The 16,865-nt window shown below is 41.3% G+C and overlaps 1 protein-coding gene across 1 annotated transcript in view; it reads left to right on the top strand.

The window, feature by feature from the left end:
* Positions 1-16,530, top strand: part of CDC5L (cell division cycle 5 like) — a 43,492-nt gene extending 26,962 nt beyond the window's left edge. Inside the window, exons 15-16 of the mRNA XM_006120665.4 lie at positions 12,785-12,997; positions 15,218-16,530. Coding sequence (XP_006120727.1) covers positions 12,785-12,997; positions 15,218-15,322 — 318 coding nt within the window. The 3' untranslated portion in view covers positions 15,323-16,530. The remainder of the gene's footprint in view (positions 1-12,784; positions 12,998-15,217) is intronic.
* The last annotated feature ends 335 nt before the right edge of the window (positions 16,531-16,865 follow it).

Genomic DNA, 16,865 nt, shown 5'->3' on the forward strand with positions numbered 1-16,865 from the left:
GCTGTGGGCAGCTGCTCCAGCAGCAGTTCCTGTTCACAGCGGCCAGTGATGGCTGCACACAGGGGCGATTCTGGCCTCAGTCAGCCCTGTCTGCGGCAAAAAGGGGCTGGTGCCAGAGAAGCCTCTTCGCGGCGGACAGGGTCAGCTACAACGAAGAGAGGCTGCTGGATTCAGAATGAGACGGGATCGAGCAGTCCTGGCTCTTTCTGGTCTGGGATACTGCGCCTCTGCATTTTAAACATCGTAAGAGCCTGGCAGCTGTTACTACATTTAAAATGCAAAGCTGCAGCATGGGTGGCTCCTGGAGCCAGGACAAGCCGGGACTGCTCCATCCCAGTGCAAGCTGGCTCTTAGAGCGAGACCCCTTTGCAGCTTTGCAGAGCAGCCCTTAATTGACTACACAACTAGCCAGGTAACTGCAATTTTAACATCCTTATCTCACTCACCTCCAGCTCCTCCAAAATGCTGCATCCACAGGCCCCAATCCAGCAAAATACACAAGCACAAACATAAAAGTAGGCACATAGGACCAGAATCTTCTATATCCCCTATCTGCTAGACTAGATTACTCCCCTCCTTGAATCCCTCTGTTGGCTTACTCTTACATTCAGCATCAAATACAAGCTTGTCCTGTGCTTCAAGGCTGTGCATAACTCCTCTCCCTCTCCTACATCTCTTCTATGTTCTCATCTGTTCCTGTATCTGTCTCATTAGCCCCTTGGGTTTTTTGTTTGTTTTTGCCTTCGTGTTCTCTTTCCTGCTACCTTGTTCTTCATTAAGCTCCTCCTTCCCAATCTGCAAGGCTATAACCTTCCTTTCATTCCATCCCTTTTTTAGTCTCTTTTCTTAATCCTGCTGCTCCTGTGAAGGAGAATGCAGGCAGGGCTGGCTGACACCATCCCTGTCCCTTCCACCTGAGCTCCCACCCCTTCTGGGACCACTGAGTCCCCCTCTCTCCCACCTTGTCCAGGGGCCTGGTGAGACTTTCAGCTCCTCTGTTCAGAGCCATTAGATAATCCCTGTTTCTTCCTCTTTGTTGCTGTACAAAACACACTGATGCATACAAATAGTAAGTGCAAAATGTTCACAACATTGATAGTGTAAAATAAGATTTGCTTGAAATTATTTTTAAAGAGTGTGTGGTATCAGTAACACTCAAGGGAAGCTGATTTATTTCAAATACAATTTTAAGCCTAAATGTGTCCCTTTAAATAATGCAGGCACCATATGTTTCCATGATAAAAGGAAGATATTTTTTATGTACATTCGTCAATGTTTATCATCAGCGCATCTGTTGTTGCTGGTAGTGAAGGCTCTCCAACTACCTGTACCAAGCAAATAGAGTGCAAAGCAGATCACTTAAATCTGTAACTACTTAGGCCTAGTCTCTACTACGTCAGGCTGACCTACCTTCATCCACGCATCTGAACCATGTAATTAAGCCAACCTAAGCTCCAGCAGTACGTCAACTAAAGAATTCTTTCAGCCCAGCTGCCGCCTCACGGGGAGGTGGCTTGCCTGTGCTGGGGTGGGAGGGGGGAGAATCCTTTCCGTTGGCATAGGTAGCATCTGTGGTGACTGTGCTGCGCTGTGGTAGTTCCCTTAGGGAACATTGACACAGCGGTGTTATTTTGGAATAATTAATGCTATTCTGAAATAACAAAGAGCGTGTCTACACTACAAGCCTTTAGTTCGAAATAATGTTGAGCTGCAGGACTTCTTACTTCAACTCATGGTAACCCTCATTTCACGAGGAGTAAGGGAAGTCGAAGGAAGAATGTACTTCCACTTCCTGCTGTGTAAACAGCACCAAAAGCCTAATTAAGCTATTTCGACTTAAGCTACGCAATTGACGTAGGTGAAGTTGCGCAGCCTAATTTGACTATAGCTCTGCTGTGTAGACATACCCTTAGTTCCTTCTAGGGAGCTTTGTCCCATTAATACTTGAATGGTGGTTATGTTCAGTGTCCTCCAGAAGAGGGCACTATTGCTCTGCATTAGGCTTGATGCTGTTTTGCAATGACAGTAAACTGCTGCAAATGATTTTTTTTTTTTTAAAATAAAAGGTACATCTTAATTCAGGAGCACCCAGCCTTGGTGGAGACAAGGGCCATATTGCATCTTGCCAGGAGCCTGAGGACTGCACCTAATTTATGTATAAATAGATATACATAAACTTTGCAGTTTAAATTAAGCATCACCCAAAAAAACTACAACATTACCATTGTAAGGTGAAGTCAGTCACTGAAAAGTTAGAATGTGCTGGAATTAAGGATGCCTGTACTACTGTCGGTTGGCCCTTGGTGTCTATGCATGCCTTACAGTACAGTCTTTAATTATATGATTACTTATTTCTTTTTCTGAATGCTCATTAAGTGCACAGGATGGATTGTGCTCACCTAATGAGCAGCCATTCAATATTTTTTTTTCCGTTGTTGTTCAATGTGTGGTCCCATCCTTTATTTGCTGCATGCTATTCAAACTGTTCTGTGAAGACAGACATACTGTTTTCATGAGGGATTTTCTAAGGTGCTGTAGTATCTGAGGGCTATTCAGATATTAATTTATGTTCACAACATTCATATGGGATGCACAGCTATTATTCCCCTTTTACAAATAGAGAACTGAAATACAGAGATCAAGGTCAAAAGTTTCAGCTAATTTTGGGACCCAGTTTAAAATGACTAAGAACTGGTTTTTTTGTGGGGTTTTTTTTTCCCCTTTTTGAGTAGTGAGCATTATAGCATTTAGGGAGTCACCAGTTAACTGGCCTGGCCTGGCCCGACACACCATGGGTCGGGGGAAGGGAACGCTCCCTACCCACCTGTGGTGCTGTGGGCCCAGTCTGCGCATTCCCAGCTTGGCCAGAGCAGCCTGCGGCACAGTGGGCCCAGTCAGGCTGGAACAGCCCCCTGCCCGTGAGATCCAGTTTAATCAGTTAACTGGTTAAATGTAACACTTAACTGGTTAACTGATTAAATGGGATTTTACATCCCTAATAGCATTTCACATATTCAGAGAACAGCTCTCATTGGTTCAGCTGCAGCTCTGAGTGTTCAGCGCTTTGTAAACTAGACTTCCAGGTCTCAAGTTATGTGCCCAGAAAATGAGGAACACACTACTTGTGAAAAGTATGATTTAAGTGACTACGGTCACACAGGAACTCCGTGGCATAGGCAGGAATAAAATCCAGTGCTCCAGGGAAGGTTTCAACTGCCTTAACCATAACATCATCCTATCCATTTCTGCATTCCCCTATCTCACTCCTGATGTTCCTTCTAAATTCTGCAATAACAGATGAGGCAGGGCCCTACACAACAGCCTCCTTCATTATACAACCCTGATTCATCTCCAGAGCAGGTTCATCCTCCTGTGTACAGAATGAGGCAGGGTCCTATGGAAAAAACAGTATATGATCATATAATTAAGAACTGTATCTTAGTGCATGCGCACAAGGAGGTTGAATTAATGCACAGGAAACCTTAGTTCTAGCATTTCCTCATTTTTGTGTGCTTGACTCTTCAACCTTTTAACATTGTTTTGTGTGTGTAATTTCCTAAGCTTTCAAAAACAACAAAACCCCCTCATAGTCTACCATTCTGCATCATATTGGCCTCCTGATTGGTCATCCCAGGGTAGGATGGAAGGAGCATCTTTTTAACAAGTTAGTTTCTTTCCTTCTTAATTCCGACCTCAGTTGCTCTTTCTGCCAGCATTACTTTGTCTTTTGAAGACAGTTCATAATGCTGGCTTGGAGCACATTATAAATAAGCTTTATTATAAATAAGCATACATTTTATTTCCATTGTGGTAGGTATGTCATCATTTCAGTTAACTGCTAAATTATAAATGTTATTCAAATCTTGGGGCAGGAGGGGGGGGGAGAGGAAACTCTTGTTACATTGTATCCACAAAGCACAGTAACCAGTAACTTATACTTTCCACTCAGTCAGATTTGCAAATGTATCTTTTGCTGAGTAAACACAATGCACTGAAGCTACATTAGCTAGTGTTCTCTGATGATTGCTACTTTGAACTGGATAGGAATGAGCAAGACGATAAGTTTCCAGACCAGGACAGCTATTTTTGGTTCTCTACATAGCCAAGTTTGACTCAGCTCAGTTACACTGGAAAACCAGCGAGGAGGTATCCTCCTTAGTTTGACTTCATGCTCTATGCTATTCGATGCTTCAATTATTCTTCTTTTATTTGACATACACAATATTACCGTCTCTGGTTTGTCTCTAAAGGTTAAAATGTCAAGTGGGTATTCAGATCTGGTATTGTTCTGTTGGCAGAGCTGCTCCCAGGGTATCTGTCCATAGGGTTGTCTGTTTTAGAACTGATCAACACTGGACCGTGGAGTCTGCTTATGAGGAAGAAAGTAAATTTGGTTTTATTCAGAAGTGAGCAGTTCTCTCGGTCTTTAACCTTTGGGACGCTAGGGCTAATCAGATGAGTTGGTTGCAATTGCCCTTGAGAGTGATTTACAGTAGCCCCAGCAAAGGGATTTTACTATACACATTCCATGCACTACATGAACTTTAATTGATCCTCCGCACCTTTGTAAGGAAGATACTACCTTATATATTCTGAAGGGGTGAATGAGTTCACAAAGAGGTGCTCTCACTGGGGAGATGACACAGTGGATCACTGGCAGAGCAAAAAGTGTAGATGTCTTGAATTCCTATCTCCCCCAAAAAATACGAAGTGTGAGCTAAAATGGTTGGCTTTACAGTTTGCATAATCAACTACCATTAATGAGGTGGGGATTTCTTGCTAAAACCATTGCAGTTGGCCTTTTAGGTACTATTTTGGCAAACAGCGCTTACACGTTTGGAAAGTAATAGAGAGGTAGCCGTGTTAGTCTGATCTTGCTAAAACAAAAGGAAAAACTATGTAGCAATTTAAAGACTAACAAGATGGTTTAATAGGTGATGAGCTTTCGTGAGCCAGACCCACTTCCTCAGATCATATTCTGGAAGAGAATTGGCATGACCATATATACCAAAGGAATACAATGAAAAAAGTGAACACATTATTAAACTAGCAGAGTCTCTCACTATAATCAGTACAGTATGTTGATCTTATTCATAATAGGGATCTGTGTGATTAGAAATTAGGACAATCCTTAATTGACAGAGCTGTCTGTCGTCAGAGGATTTCACAAACGCTAACTTTTAAACATTAGTTTATTTTCTGATCTGCCAGGAATCAGAATGATCAATAGTTTGAGGCCACCTTTTTGCCCGTGAAACTATCACAAAATAGTGACTTCAGTTTAAAATGCTCTAAGCGTTTACTGGATTGGCTCTAGGGTAGTCCGTTATGCATGCTGCACAGATAGCAGCAGGAATTGCTGGTATGGTAGTGATTTGGTTTTTTTGCTGTGGTGCTCCAGCTGTCTGGTGATAGCCTCGTGGACCTGGATACTAGGATTTTCTAAAATCTCCTAGGTGCTCAGTTACTTCTTGTGATTAGTGTTGTATTGTGTACTAAGCCGCTAGATGGATTACTTTGTTCTTCTGATTTACTGTGTAGCTTTTTTCTCTACTTGAATTTTCATGTGATTTTTAGCATCCTTTATGTTAAACACAGAAATTGGAAAGAATGGAAGCCCATCTTTCTGATATTTTATTTAGAAAGGTAATTCTGTAATAACTCATCGCCGGTAATAACTGATTGTGCAGTCCATAAAGAAATGTTTGTTGTTAATTAAAGCTGCCATTTTGAGATAATGGTTGTTGCTATGGTCCTCCTGTGTTTCTTTGAGCGTAAATTATCATGATGACACGGAGAATGTTGTGATTTGTTTGTTTTTCATGGGCAATAAATATCTCTTGAGTTGCTAGGAGTAGAAAAACACAGGCTGTATAACAGGCGTGACCAAACCACAGCTCCTCAGCGGCATACAATTGTTTTACAGTTAAAGTGCGGTTTGCAGAGCCCCCTAAATCCCTGCCCCCCATTCGGTGCCTACCAGACTCTGGAGGGGAGCAGCTTGGAGCTTCTGCCTTGTAGCTAGGGGCTTTTGCCCTACAGGGAGGGTGTGGTTTATGGACATCCTGACAGGTGGTGTCCCATGGAGCAGGTTGTGCATGTCTTGCAGCTCTCAAACTTCTGAAGATTTTCATATACAGTGTGGAGGGTCAGGAAGTTTGGCCATATAAGCTCAAGTGTTGTTGGACAAGTAACTTCCAAACATTCATTACAGATCCATGATCAGACATCAGAGGGGTAGCCGTGTTAGTCTGAATCTGCAAAAGCGGCGAGGAGTCCTGTGGCACCTTATAGACTAACTGAAGTGTAGGAGCATAAGCTTTCGTGGGCAAAGACCCATTTCGTCAATGCATATAGTGGAAATTTCCAGAGGCAGGTATAAATATGCAGGCCAGGATCAGGCTGGAGACCTGGCCTGCATATTTATACCTGCCTCTGGAAATTTCCACTACATGCATCTGACGAAGTGGGTCTTTGCCCACGAAAGCTTATGCTCCTACACTTCAGTTAGTCTATAAGGTGCCACAGGACTCCTCGCCGCTTTTGCATGATCAGACAGAATGTTTTGATTCCTGTTCGTTTGGCAGACCATTGTGCGCTAGTATATGTACTATGTCCTGGCAGAGTGGTGAAATTTCTCTTTCTGGTCAGAGTCGTGCTGTTTTCTAGAAAAGCATTGACACTGAACTTGAATGGCTTTTGTTTGGCATAAATGGCTAATAAACAGATGTTGCCTATGGTATAGTATTGAGCTGGGGGTAGGGGAATGAGAGAACTTAAATGTTGAAGGGGGGAGGGGAAGACTTCAAAAATATTTTAAAAAATAGAGAATCCAAGGCAACACCTTTTTTTAAAAAAAAATTAAAATCACACTTTTCTAGGCTTATTTGTATTAGGATTTATCCTTATGGGCAGGGTTGTTCAGTGTATTGTAGTTAGAATAAGTAATTTCTATATAAAGATGTTAAAAGGTGATGTGATCTTACTGAATCTAGTGTGCTTATAAAAACTGCTAATGAACTTAGATCTACACATTTTTTTCTGATTACAAAATAAATCTAGAATTTACCTAATTGGATCATCATTGTCAGAGAAAGTTATTAGCTTGTGTATTGGAACTGCCTGGGGAACATATTGTTAATGGTGCAACATTATATAAATCTTGTATTGGCTTTATTAAAAAAAAATCATGCCAAAATGTATTAGGAAACTTGAAGGTGGCTCATAACAGTCCCCACCTCCAGCAATATATTTCAGTCATAGACTGCTTTTGAATTATTAGTTGTGATCTTGGCCAAATTATTCAGGAGACAGTTTGCCACAAGTATTAATAAACAGTAGTGGTATGTAATCCACATAAAAAAGTGTAAAATAGTAATTCACCCTTAGGCTTCCTGATTGTTATATTAAATAGGAACATAAAACGTTAGCTGGCCTTTTCTCATTTGAGTTATGCACATCTGGTCTGTTTTTCATTTCTGAGATACAATTATATACAGTAATACTTCAGGGGATTTTTATTGAATGATTTTTTTTCAAAGAAAAATCAAGATTCCTGAGTAAATCAGGCTTAAAGCTCATTTTGCATAATTTTTAAGAGATGTCAAACTCAGTGCCCTTATCGAATACACTGGTAATACCCTGATCCTTGCATCCAAGCTACATTAAGAAATGCTCCTTTTCAGTATAATAGCAAAGTGCTAAGCTTAGTATGTTGAACCACATGAAATCATAGTGTTGATTAGCTGATCTTGTGCTAAAGTTGACATAATTAGTTAGTTTTTGAAGATAGCAGCCTTTACTGTCTGACCTGGCAGGCTATTTAAAACCATTGTTGTTTTATTACAGTAGACCCTGGTCTTTAGCTGAGATTAGGTCCCCATTATGCTAGTAAGATAGTGAGAGATGGGACCTGCCCCAAGGGTTTGCAATCTGAATAGGCAAAAAAACAAAAAGATGCTTGAAGGAAAGAAGATGAGGAACTGAGGCCTGGAGCTATTGGTGAGTTGCCTAAAGTGCCCCACACAGTGTGTGGCAGGGGTAAGAAATGAATCAAGAACTCCTGAGTCCCAGTCCTATACCTTAACCACAAGACTGTCCTTGCACAGTGTTCATCTAGTCAAGAAATCCTAGGGCTCTGCTTTGTTTTGTTAAAGCGGGAGTGGCACAGAAACCTAAGATTGTATAACTCCCCCTCTTTTCCAATCACTTGTTTAAGTTTTCATATCTAGGACTGAAACTTTCCATACCTGGCCTTTGCTCAAAACTGATTTATTGGCAGAAAATAATGGTACCGTCATTTGTGAGTATGAGGAGCATGGAAGGAAAAACATTTTATTTAAAAAAATAAATTCTTGTGATCTTTTGTTTGAACTGGTCTACAGCCTAAACAACTGACTGCTGATACTGGCCTGGAAAGAGCTCCCTGCGTCAGAGGACCCTGGATGCTGGGGGTCTTAGTTTACAAGGGTTAGTTTGAAAGAGTAGTGAAATTTAACTCATGTTCTGTATTACATGGTATGGGGCTACACTCTGCTTCATACTACTAGAGCTTTGTGGTGACACCCAGGTTCTCCAGAGTTATCAATTTTCAGAGTTATCAAGACTGGAGGATTTTTTCTAAAAGATCTGCTCTAGGTATTATTTTGGGGGAGTTCTATGGCCTGTGCTGTACAGGAGTTTAGACTAGAAGATCACAATAGTCCCTTTTGGCCTTGGAATCTGTTAATATAGATATTGCAGCCCTGTTGGGAGCACAAATAAATTTTCCTCCTCCCACTCCACAGGAAATCTCCATTCCCATAACTTTTCTAACACATACTCATTCCAGATACCTTCCCATTTCCTACCTTCACCCCACAGAACTGACCTCTGGTCCCTCCTTCCCTGGACCATGAGCCAGGAATTTGGAGGAAAGGGAAAGGTTGTATATTGATAGTGATTGTGCCTGAAGTCCTCCCTGGTGAATGGTTTTGTAGGTAGCTCCAGGTTTGCTGCCAAAGGATCCAGTGCACGTCTGCAGAAATAAATACAGTACATGGGCTGGAAGCAGATAGTTCCTGTGTCTTTTTAAATTATACAAAGGTTTTACCAAGATCCAGTTATATTGCATCATTTTCCCCATGCGTGTGCACATTGTTCTGGTCCAGAATAGTGGATGCATCAGGCATCATGACCAAAATTGGCCCAGCAATAATAGGAAATAAGTAACTAAGCAGAGAAATCCTTCAAGTGTTGTTAATTTTCCTGGTATTTTCATGAGGAAACCAGTTGTCAGACTTTGCTTAAATCCATTTCTGAGTTTTAAGTAAAGAATGCATTTAAACACACCTCTCCGTAACAGCTTTGAGTTTTAGCCTGGTATCTGAGCCTTGACATTTTATGAAGTTAGCACTAAAATTATATGCAATCGTTGGCATTAATGCATCAGTCAGTAATTTTTAATAACACAGAATTTGTTACAAATCCCTCCTCCCCATCCCTTCCATAGGGTCCTCGAGTCTTTTAGTGTACATGTAAGCGGGAAAGGTGAGGAATCTACCAGTTTCTCAGTTACAGGCTAGGAAGGAAGGGATATATATTGTTTCTGTTTTTAATTTCTTAGGAAGCACCCATTATTACACTGAGGGGGATCTGTGATTACCTAGATAAGCAGGACGCAGTTCAGAAAAGCACGGAATGAATGGCAGCTTGAGAATCTGTACATAAGTAAGAATCTGTATCTAGAAGGAAATAGAGATTCTGCACTCAATTCTGACCTTTCAAAGGTGTTAGAATTAGTAAGATTTGTTTATATGGGGCCAGCCTATGGCTGCTATGGCTGGGATTGTGGTAACATACCAAGAACGCCTAACTTCTGCAACTGACTCACCCTGCAGTCTTGTAATCCCTTTGCCTCAGCTTCCTTATCTGTAAAATGGAGATGTTTGCACTACTTCAGTGTTAGGTGTTCAGCATTTTAGTGGGAAGTTCTGTAAAGCAAACTTGGTTCTGCTATACAATCCTTCTCTTTTATAGTGAAGTCATTTCCAGCCTCTTCCTGTGAGAACCTTCATTGTAAGTGGAGATTGGCTTTTGTGAACTGTATTACAATGCAATAATGTAGTATTCTGGTCTCCTTTGCTCTAAGTGTCAGAGGGGTAGCTATGTTAGTCTGAATCTGCATAAACAACAAGAAGTCCCGTGGCACCTTATAGAGTAACAGATTTATTGGAGCATAGGCTTTCGTGGGCAAAGACCCACTTCGTCAGATGTATGTAGTGGAAATTCCAAAAGCAGATATAAATATACAGATACATCCCTTCTTTTCATGTGCCTGTATATTTATACCTGCCTCTGGAATTTTCAATACATGCATCTGACAAACTGGGTCTTTGCCCACAAAAGCTTATGCTCAAAGAAATCTGTTAGTCGATAAGGTGCCACAGGACTTCTCGTTGTTTTTCTCTGAGTAGAGTTTCATTATATCAGAATTCTCTAATCTTTCAATTCTGTGGCATCCAAGTATAAATTGATCCTAACACTTGTTTTTTAATATTGGTAATAATTTAAAAATGGTTTATTTACTACATCTCTCTATTTGTTGATGAACAATACGTTTAACCACCTGCACATTAAAGTTTTCATATGGGGTTTTTTTTTTCGATATAAAGTAATCCTAGGAAGATTCATTTATTTATTTGTGAATTTTTTTAAAGATCTTTGCAAATGTTGAGAAAGGGTCACCTCTTCACATACTCTTGATCAGAGGTTTTCAAACTGGGTGGCATGCCCCCCTGGGGAGGGGATGGTAAGTGGTGATGGCAGGTAGCTTGGGCCAGCGATGCCAAGTGGCTTGGGAAGGAAGTATCACTTCCAGCCCCTGAGTCACCTCAGTGAGCCACGCAGCGTGTTGATCAGTGTCAATATCAATGGTGGCTGCACTGATTTCTGCTCACAGCAGCCTCCTTGCTGGCTCCACCGCCAGAAACCAACACACGCACCTTCCCCCATCCTGAACATCTGAGAGGGAAGGAGCCGGTATCATGTCTCTCTTTGGCTGGATTGGGAGGTGCAACTAGAAATTGTAACTCAAAGTGAGGGCTCAGCTGAAAAAGTTTGATCTCCATTACTCTAGATACCCTGAAAATGCATTGACTAGAGCAGCAGTCCATTTCACTCTTAACTTGTGTTGGCTAGCTAGGCAGTTCAGAAGTGCAAATCTCTCACCCATGTCCTGTTATCAGTGTGGCCCCCTGACAATTTCCTTGTTTTTCTGTAGTTTGCCTATTAAAATACTGGTATGTGTTAAAAGACTCTTAATTTAATCTTAGTTCTAGAGTAGGGATGTTAAGGACTAGTCAACTATCCGATAGGCAAATGCTTATCGGATAGTCTACAGGATAGTCAACTAGTTGCTTCTCCCTCCCCCTTGCTGCCTCTATCAGATAGAGGCAGCAAGTGGGGGGTATTTCAAGCACAGAGCTCGGGACAGTGCTGCTGCTTTGAAATGCCATGGTGGCGTTTCAAAGGGGCAGTGCCATACAACTGATCCCGGATTGTAGCTACCACAGGAATGCTTTAGAGGCCTGGGCAGTACTCTCTTGGGTTAAGGTGTCTCCGTGGAGCAAGACCCCAGGAATAAGAATCAAATTCTGGTAACTAGAGGGCCTCTACCATGATGCAGATTTGTTTCTCTCATTTTAGTGCATAATTGAACCGCAGCACTAGTGCAGGAGTGCTGTTGTGTATGCTGTTAGAATTTGAAATTTCTTATAGAATAGCTTTAAAGTCTAGTTTGGGCAGGGAATTAGACAGGATGTCTTTCCACTAAGCAAAGATGAAAGTAAAGCATTGGGAAAACAAGTATAAACCATGTCTTCTCTGCTGCTTTGATATATTTAGGGTTATAATAGCTTTAACTCCTCCCCGATTACATGTCTTATGACCCAGAGCCCCACTGTTGGCACTATCCAAAAATGATGCTTCAGAAAGAGATCACTTCTTTCTAATGTACCAGTCATTCTGGTGTGTCTGTACTACTTTTTTACTGTTCACCCGCCCTATTTGCTGCACTTGGTCCTGGATTCCAGTTCAGGAGTTTTGAGTCCTTCTCCTGCTCTATGTCTAGCTTGCTGTGTGATCTTGGACAAATCATTTTACCCCTCTCTTCTTATCTGTCAATAGGACAGATACCATGTTACTTTCCCGTTTTTCTACAGTGTGTTAAGATCAATAAGTGAAAAGCTACCACATAAGTAAGTGGTGATGGTGGTGCTATTGCGGAGGCAACTGTGTTTTTTTTAATTGTGCTTTTATTACAGAAATATGAAATGGGAGTTGCTCTACATTTTTTTAATGCAAAAGAGCAAGTTAAATGGGACATAGTGGAGGTAGGAAGTTAAGGGGAGTCAGATTGAAGGTTTTGGCAGCCTTTATAGGTAAAGTGTGTAATATTTAAAAAGCAGAAAATATTAATCTGCTTTATTTTATTTTCTGTAGCGTTGTAGAGATTTCTCTCCCGGCTATACCCTTGAGAGTTGGTATGCAGCCATGAGCTACATGTACTGTGGCCCTGCTGTCCACTCAGCACAATTTTTTTAACAATCTTTGTCTAAAACTGTACTCTGATAGACTATAACGATGCTAGTGTTTTCTAGGGGTCATTGCAGTAGGAAAATCTGCTCCTTGCTTTAAGGTTTTAGTCCAATAATGTCTCGTCTGCCATGGGTTATTGCTCTATAGAAATAGAAGGATTTAGCATTGTTCTGCATGAATAATACACAGATTTGTTTCTTTTCTATAGATAAACAGAGGACACATGACCACAGAAGCTAAGAGGGCTGCCAAGATGGAAAAGAAGATGAAGATTTTGCTTGGTGGTTACCAGTCTCGGGCAATGGGGCTCATCAAACAGTTAAGTGATTTGTGGGACCAGATTGAACAAGCTTATCTCGAGTTACGTACTTTTGAGGAGTTAAAGAAACACGAAGATGCTGCCATTCCCAGGAGACTAGAGGTAGGATTCCTAAACACCACTTATTGGATCGTCTAGAAGCACAGAAACAGAGAAATGTTTGTTTAACTGTTAAATTTGCATGCACTGCTGCTGCTCCTTGTCTACGTTAATTTTTTTAAGTAGAGCATTTCTTTAAATTAATGTCAAGGTCTTTTCTTCTTCATAATTATCTTACACTGTTTCCCATCGTTGTGGTGTCTCAGATTCTCTGGCATGTTAAAGCGGAGCCTGATCTTTTTATTGCTGCTGCTTCTCCCACCTGTGTTTAGTTTGTGCTTTGGTTTTTAATCTCCTACAACAAGTGCTGTTTGATTTAACCAAGTTATATGTTGCTTAGTTATTTTTAGTTGACTGTTCTAATACACTAGAAGATTTACCCAATGTTGCTCGACCTTAACTCAATTTTTTTTTCATTTAAATCATTGTTCTGGGGTGTGGCTGGAGATGAGGGGTTCAGTATGCAGGTTGCCCCAGGGAGAGAGGACATCCCCAGCCCTCTCTCTCTGCAGCAGCTTGGGGCCAGGTGAAAAGTGCCTCTCCAGGGCTGCAGCAGCTCCAGCGGGCAAAGTTGGGGGTGGACGTGCATGTCCCTCAGTTGGGGCAGATCCAGGTTCATCCATTCCCCATGCTTTCCTGCCAGAGTGAGGAATGCAGTAAACTGTGCACTTTCCCCTCACTCCCTGAATTGGGAGATGGGAAGGAATCTAAAGGACACCTGGGGGGGGTGGGAGGCTCAGGGATTGGGCAGTCCTGGATGAGAGAATGGGGGATGGAAGTCCCAGCCAGCCCCTTTCACCTGCCTGGGGAGTCTGTCTCTTTTCTGGTTTATGAGACGCAATCCCATTCCAGGCACATCCCATTTTCCTGGCACAACCAAACCCTTATGTTGTTTTAAGTTATGATCAGAGGAAGCTGCATATACCAAATTTGGTGGTCCTAGCTCTTACCGTTTAGGAGGATCTATTGAACAAATGGACAGACAGTCAGTCAGTCTCTCTCTCTCTCTCTCTCATATATATAGATTGTATAGATTCACTATGAATCTGACAGTTTATACCATAGAGGCCTGTTATGTCTTCATATATTAGCCTTAACGAAGAGGAATATGGCTACTGTCATGTTTTTAAATTAGAATTTAAAAGAAAAAGTGGTAGAGGAACCATATCAGAATGGCATATTACTGTGTGGTATAACAACATGGGAAATTAGGTGCCTGCTTTCTTTATCTGTTCGTACACAATGAAAAAGGTTCAGTTTGAACGAGGTTGTTTCAGATAAAAAGGAATGCTTGCTACAAGCAGCATAACTTTAGCGGTTTGAAAAGAGGATATTTTTATAAGAGGTTAAAGACACTTGACTTTCACAGTTGTGTGTCATTTAAAAGCACTAACACCATGTAGCTATCTGAAGTGTAGATACATTAATTTGCCTCTGAGAATGAGCATGATCACTCTACTGGGATTTTTTTTCAATATTGACATCCAACATTACTAGGTCAACCGAAGAATTATTCTGTCCACCTGACTACTGCCTCTTAGGGTAATGGATTAACTACAGAGATGGGAGAAGCCCTCCGGTCAGAAGTGAATGTGCAACAGCAGCATAGTAGCATTTTAATTGTATACATGGCCTGATCACTCTCAACTTGATCCACTGCAGAGTGAAAGCAAATTTTGAAAGGAAGGAACCGCAAAATAAAATTGTTGTCATCTTCCCATTGGCTCTAGTTAAAACTGGCAAAGCCAATAAAAGGAAATCCTTTTTCACGCAGTGTAATTGAACTGTGGAACTCTTGGCACAGGTTGTTGCTGAGGCCAAAAACTTGGCAAGAGTCAAAAAGCTAAAAATAAACTAATACAAACAGAATTTGGAAGAGACATTACATCTCAGACATGGGATTTAAACTAATTGAACCAGGCATTAGGGGAGACCCTATATGGGGAGTGCGTCTTTCCATACCTGTGCAAGGCTTCTTGCAATTCTGCTGCAGCAACTGGGGGTAGGGGGTGGGGAAAGCTACCCTAGGACAGGACACTGGACTAGATGGACCATGGCTCTGATCCAGTTTGGCAATTCATGTGTTTCTAAACCAATCAAATAGCATTTCTATCTCAAACCGACACTCTTTGATCTTAAGGAAAAATATAATCCATGCTAACTCAGTGTGTGAGAGTGCAGTTGTGGGAGAACTGACCAGCTGTTACTTTGTTTTCCTATTAGTGTCTAAAAGAAGACGTGCAGCGGCAGCAAGAGCGAGAGAAGGAGCTCCAGCAGAGATTCGCAGACTTTATGCTGGATAAGGAGACTTTTCAATCAAAATATTGAAGCACAAAATTACTTGGTTGTTCGATATAGCATATTTCAAATGCACGGATACTTCTCCCGCATCTTGCCATCCATGTCTCAGAAATCAAGTGTAGGTAAATTTGCAACTCTTCGCAACTCCTGTTTTTTATAAATGGACTGTCATTGTACTAAAAGTTCTAGGTGTGAACTTCATTCAGTATTAGAGATTTGGATTTAAATGTCCAGGGCTTTGATATTAAAAGAAGAAATCACACTGGGATTTTTTTTAGACATGTTGTTGTTTGCTAGGTTTATTGCTGATTCACGCACCTAGTGACTTACCATTCTTAAGATCTTCCCAATGAGATCTGCAGTATATGTGCTTGTGAATAATGTCTCTTGAATAAACCTGTAATGTAAAGAAATATATAAAAAGAAATGTTTGTCTCTGACTTGGAATGGAATCTTAAAAAGAAGTAAAGAAAGAAATGTCTGTTTCATGCTAATGGGAAAACCTTTCTTTTAATTAGTTGTGAAATAATTAAGGCTTATGCTCTTACCAATAACACATGTGCCCTATAACTAAACTACATAAACATAGGAAGGGAGGACTTCCCTGGGTTATCCAGTCCAATCTACTGCTATTATAGGCAAGCCACATAAAACTAAAGAATCCCAGTATTTTTAATGTCTGGATAGCCAGTGTGATGATACTGCTACACAAAAGGATTGAAGAAATAAGGTTAGCTTTACCTTTCCCACTGAGGAGTAGGATGTTTTTTTCAAAAACACTCTGCATTGGTCTGGCTGCTCCCATCAACATTAATGGGAATTTTACCTCTGATTTCAGAGTTAGGACAGTTTTGATAACTTTTGAAAATTCCACTGTAATAGTATCGCTCCTCTTGGATTAGCTGACAACTGATTTATTGAATGAAACCCTAGCCTACTTTTTGGCTCTGTAAACTGGGTCACAAGGCTGAAGCAGCCTAAAGAGGTTATGAAGGCACTTGATCTAGTTAGGGAAGAACCTGAGGAAAGCAGCCAGAGGCTGCCTTGTCAGGATCCCTAACACGCACTAGTATAGATGGCATGTTGAGGGCAGGAGAGTATAACTGGGCTATGATCACAGAACTGTAGAGATCCTGGGCAGTACTACTGACTATAGGCAGCCAGGCTCAGGGCTAACACTGAAAGTTGCTTCAACCACCCCCCTTCCCTCCCCCAAGTAGCCCAGAACTATGAGAGTGCAATGGTGGTCTGAAACCATCTTAGCCCTCCTTCTCCTGAGCTGCAAGTTTTGTATTGCGCCTTCTAGAAGCTCAGTGCAGAATTGCAACCTCTGTTTTCCGACTATTGCGCTTCTGACTGTAAAACTCCCCCTCTAAATCACAAGGGGTGGCACTTGTGTTCCTAACACACCAAGGAACTTCTCAGAGTCCCAACCAAGCCTTTTTCTCTTTGTTGTTCTGGCTAATCCGAGACAATAAAGATTTGGGTTTACTATTCTGTATGTACCCGCAGGTTTTTTAATGTTATTTTCATGCTGTTTTTTAACATTTTTTTTTTAAACTGCATCCAT

This window comes from Pelodiscus sinensis, chromosome 3 (assembly GCF_049634645.1).
Source record: "Pelodiscus sinensis isolate JC-2024 chromosome 3, ASM4963464v1, whole genome shotgun sequence".
Classification (NCBI taxonomy): domain Eukaryota; kingdom Metazoa; phylum Chordata; order Testudines; family Trionychidae; genus Pelodiscus; species Pelodiscus sinensis.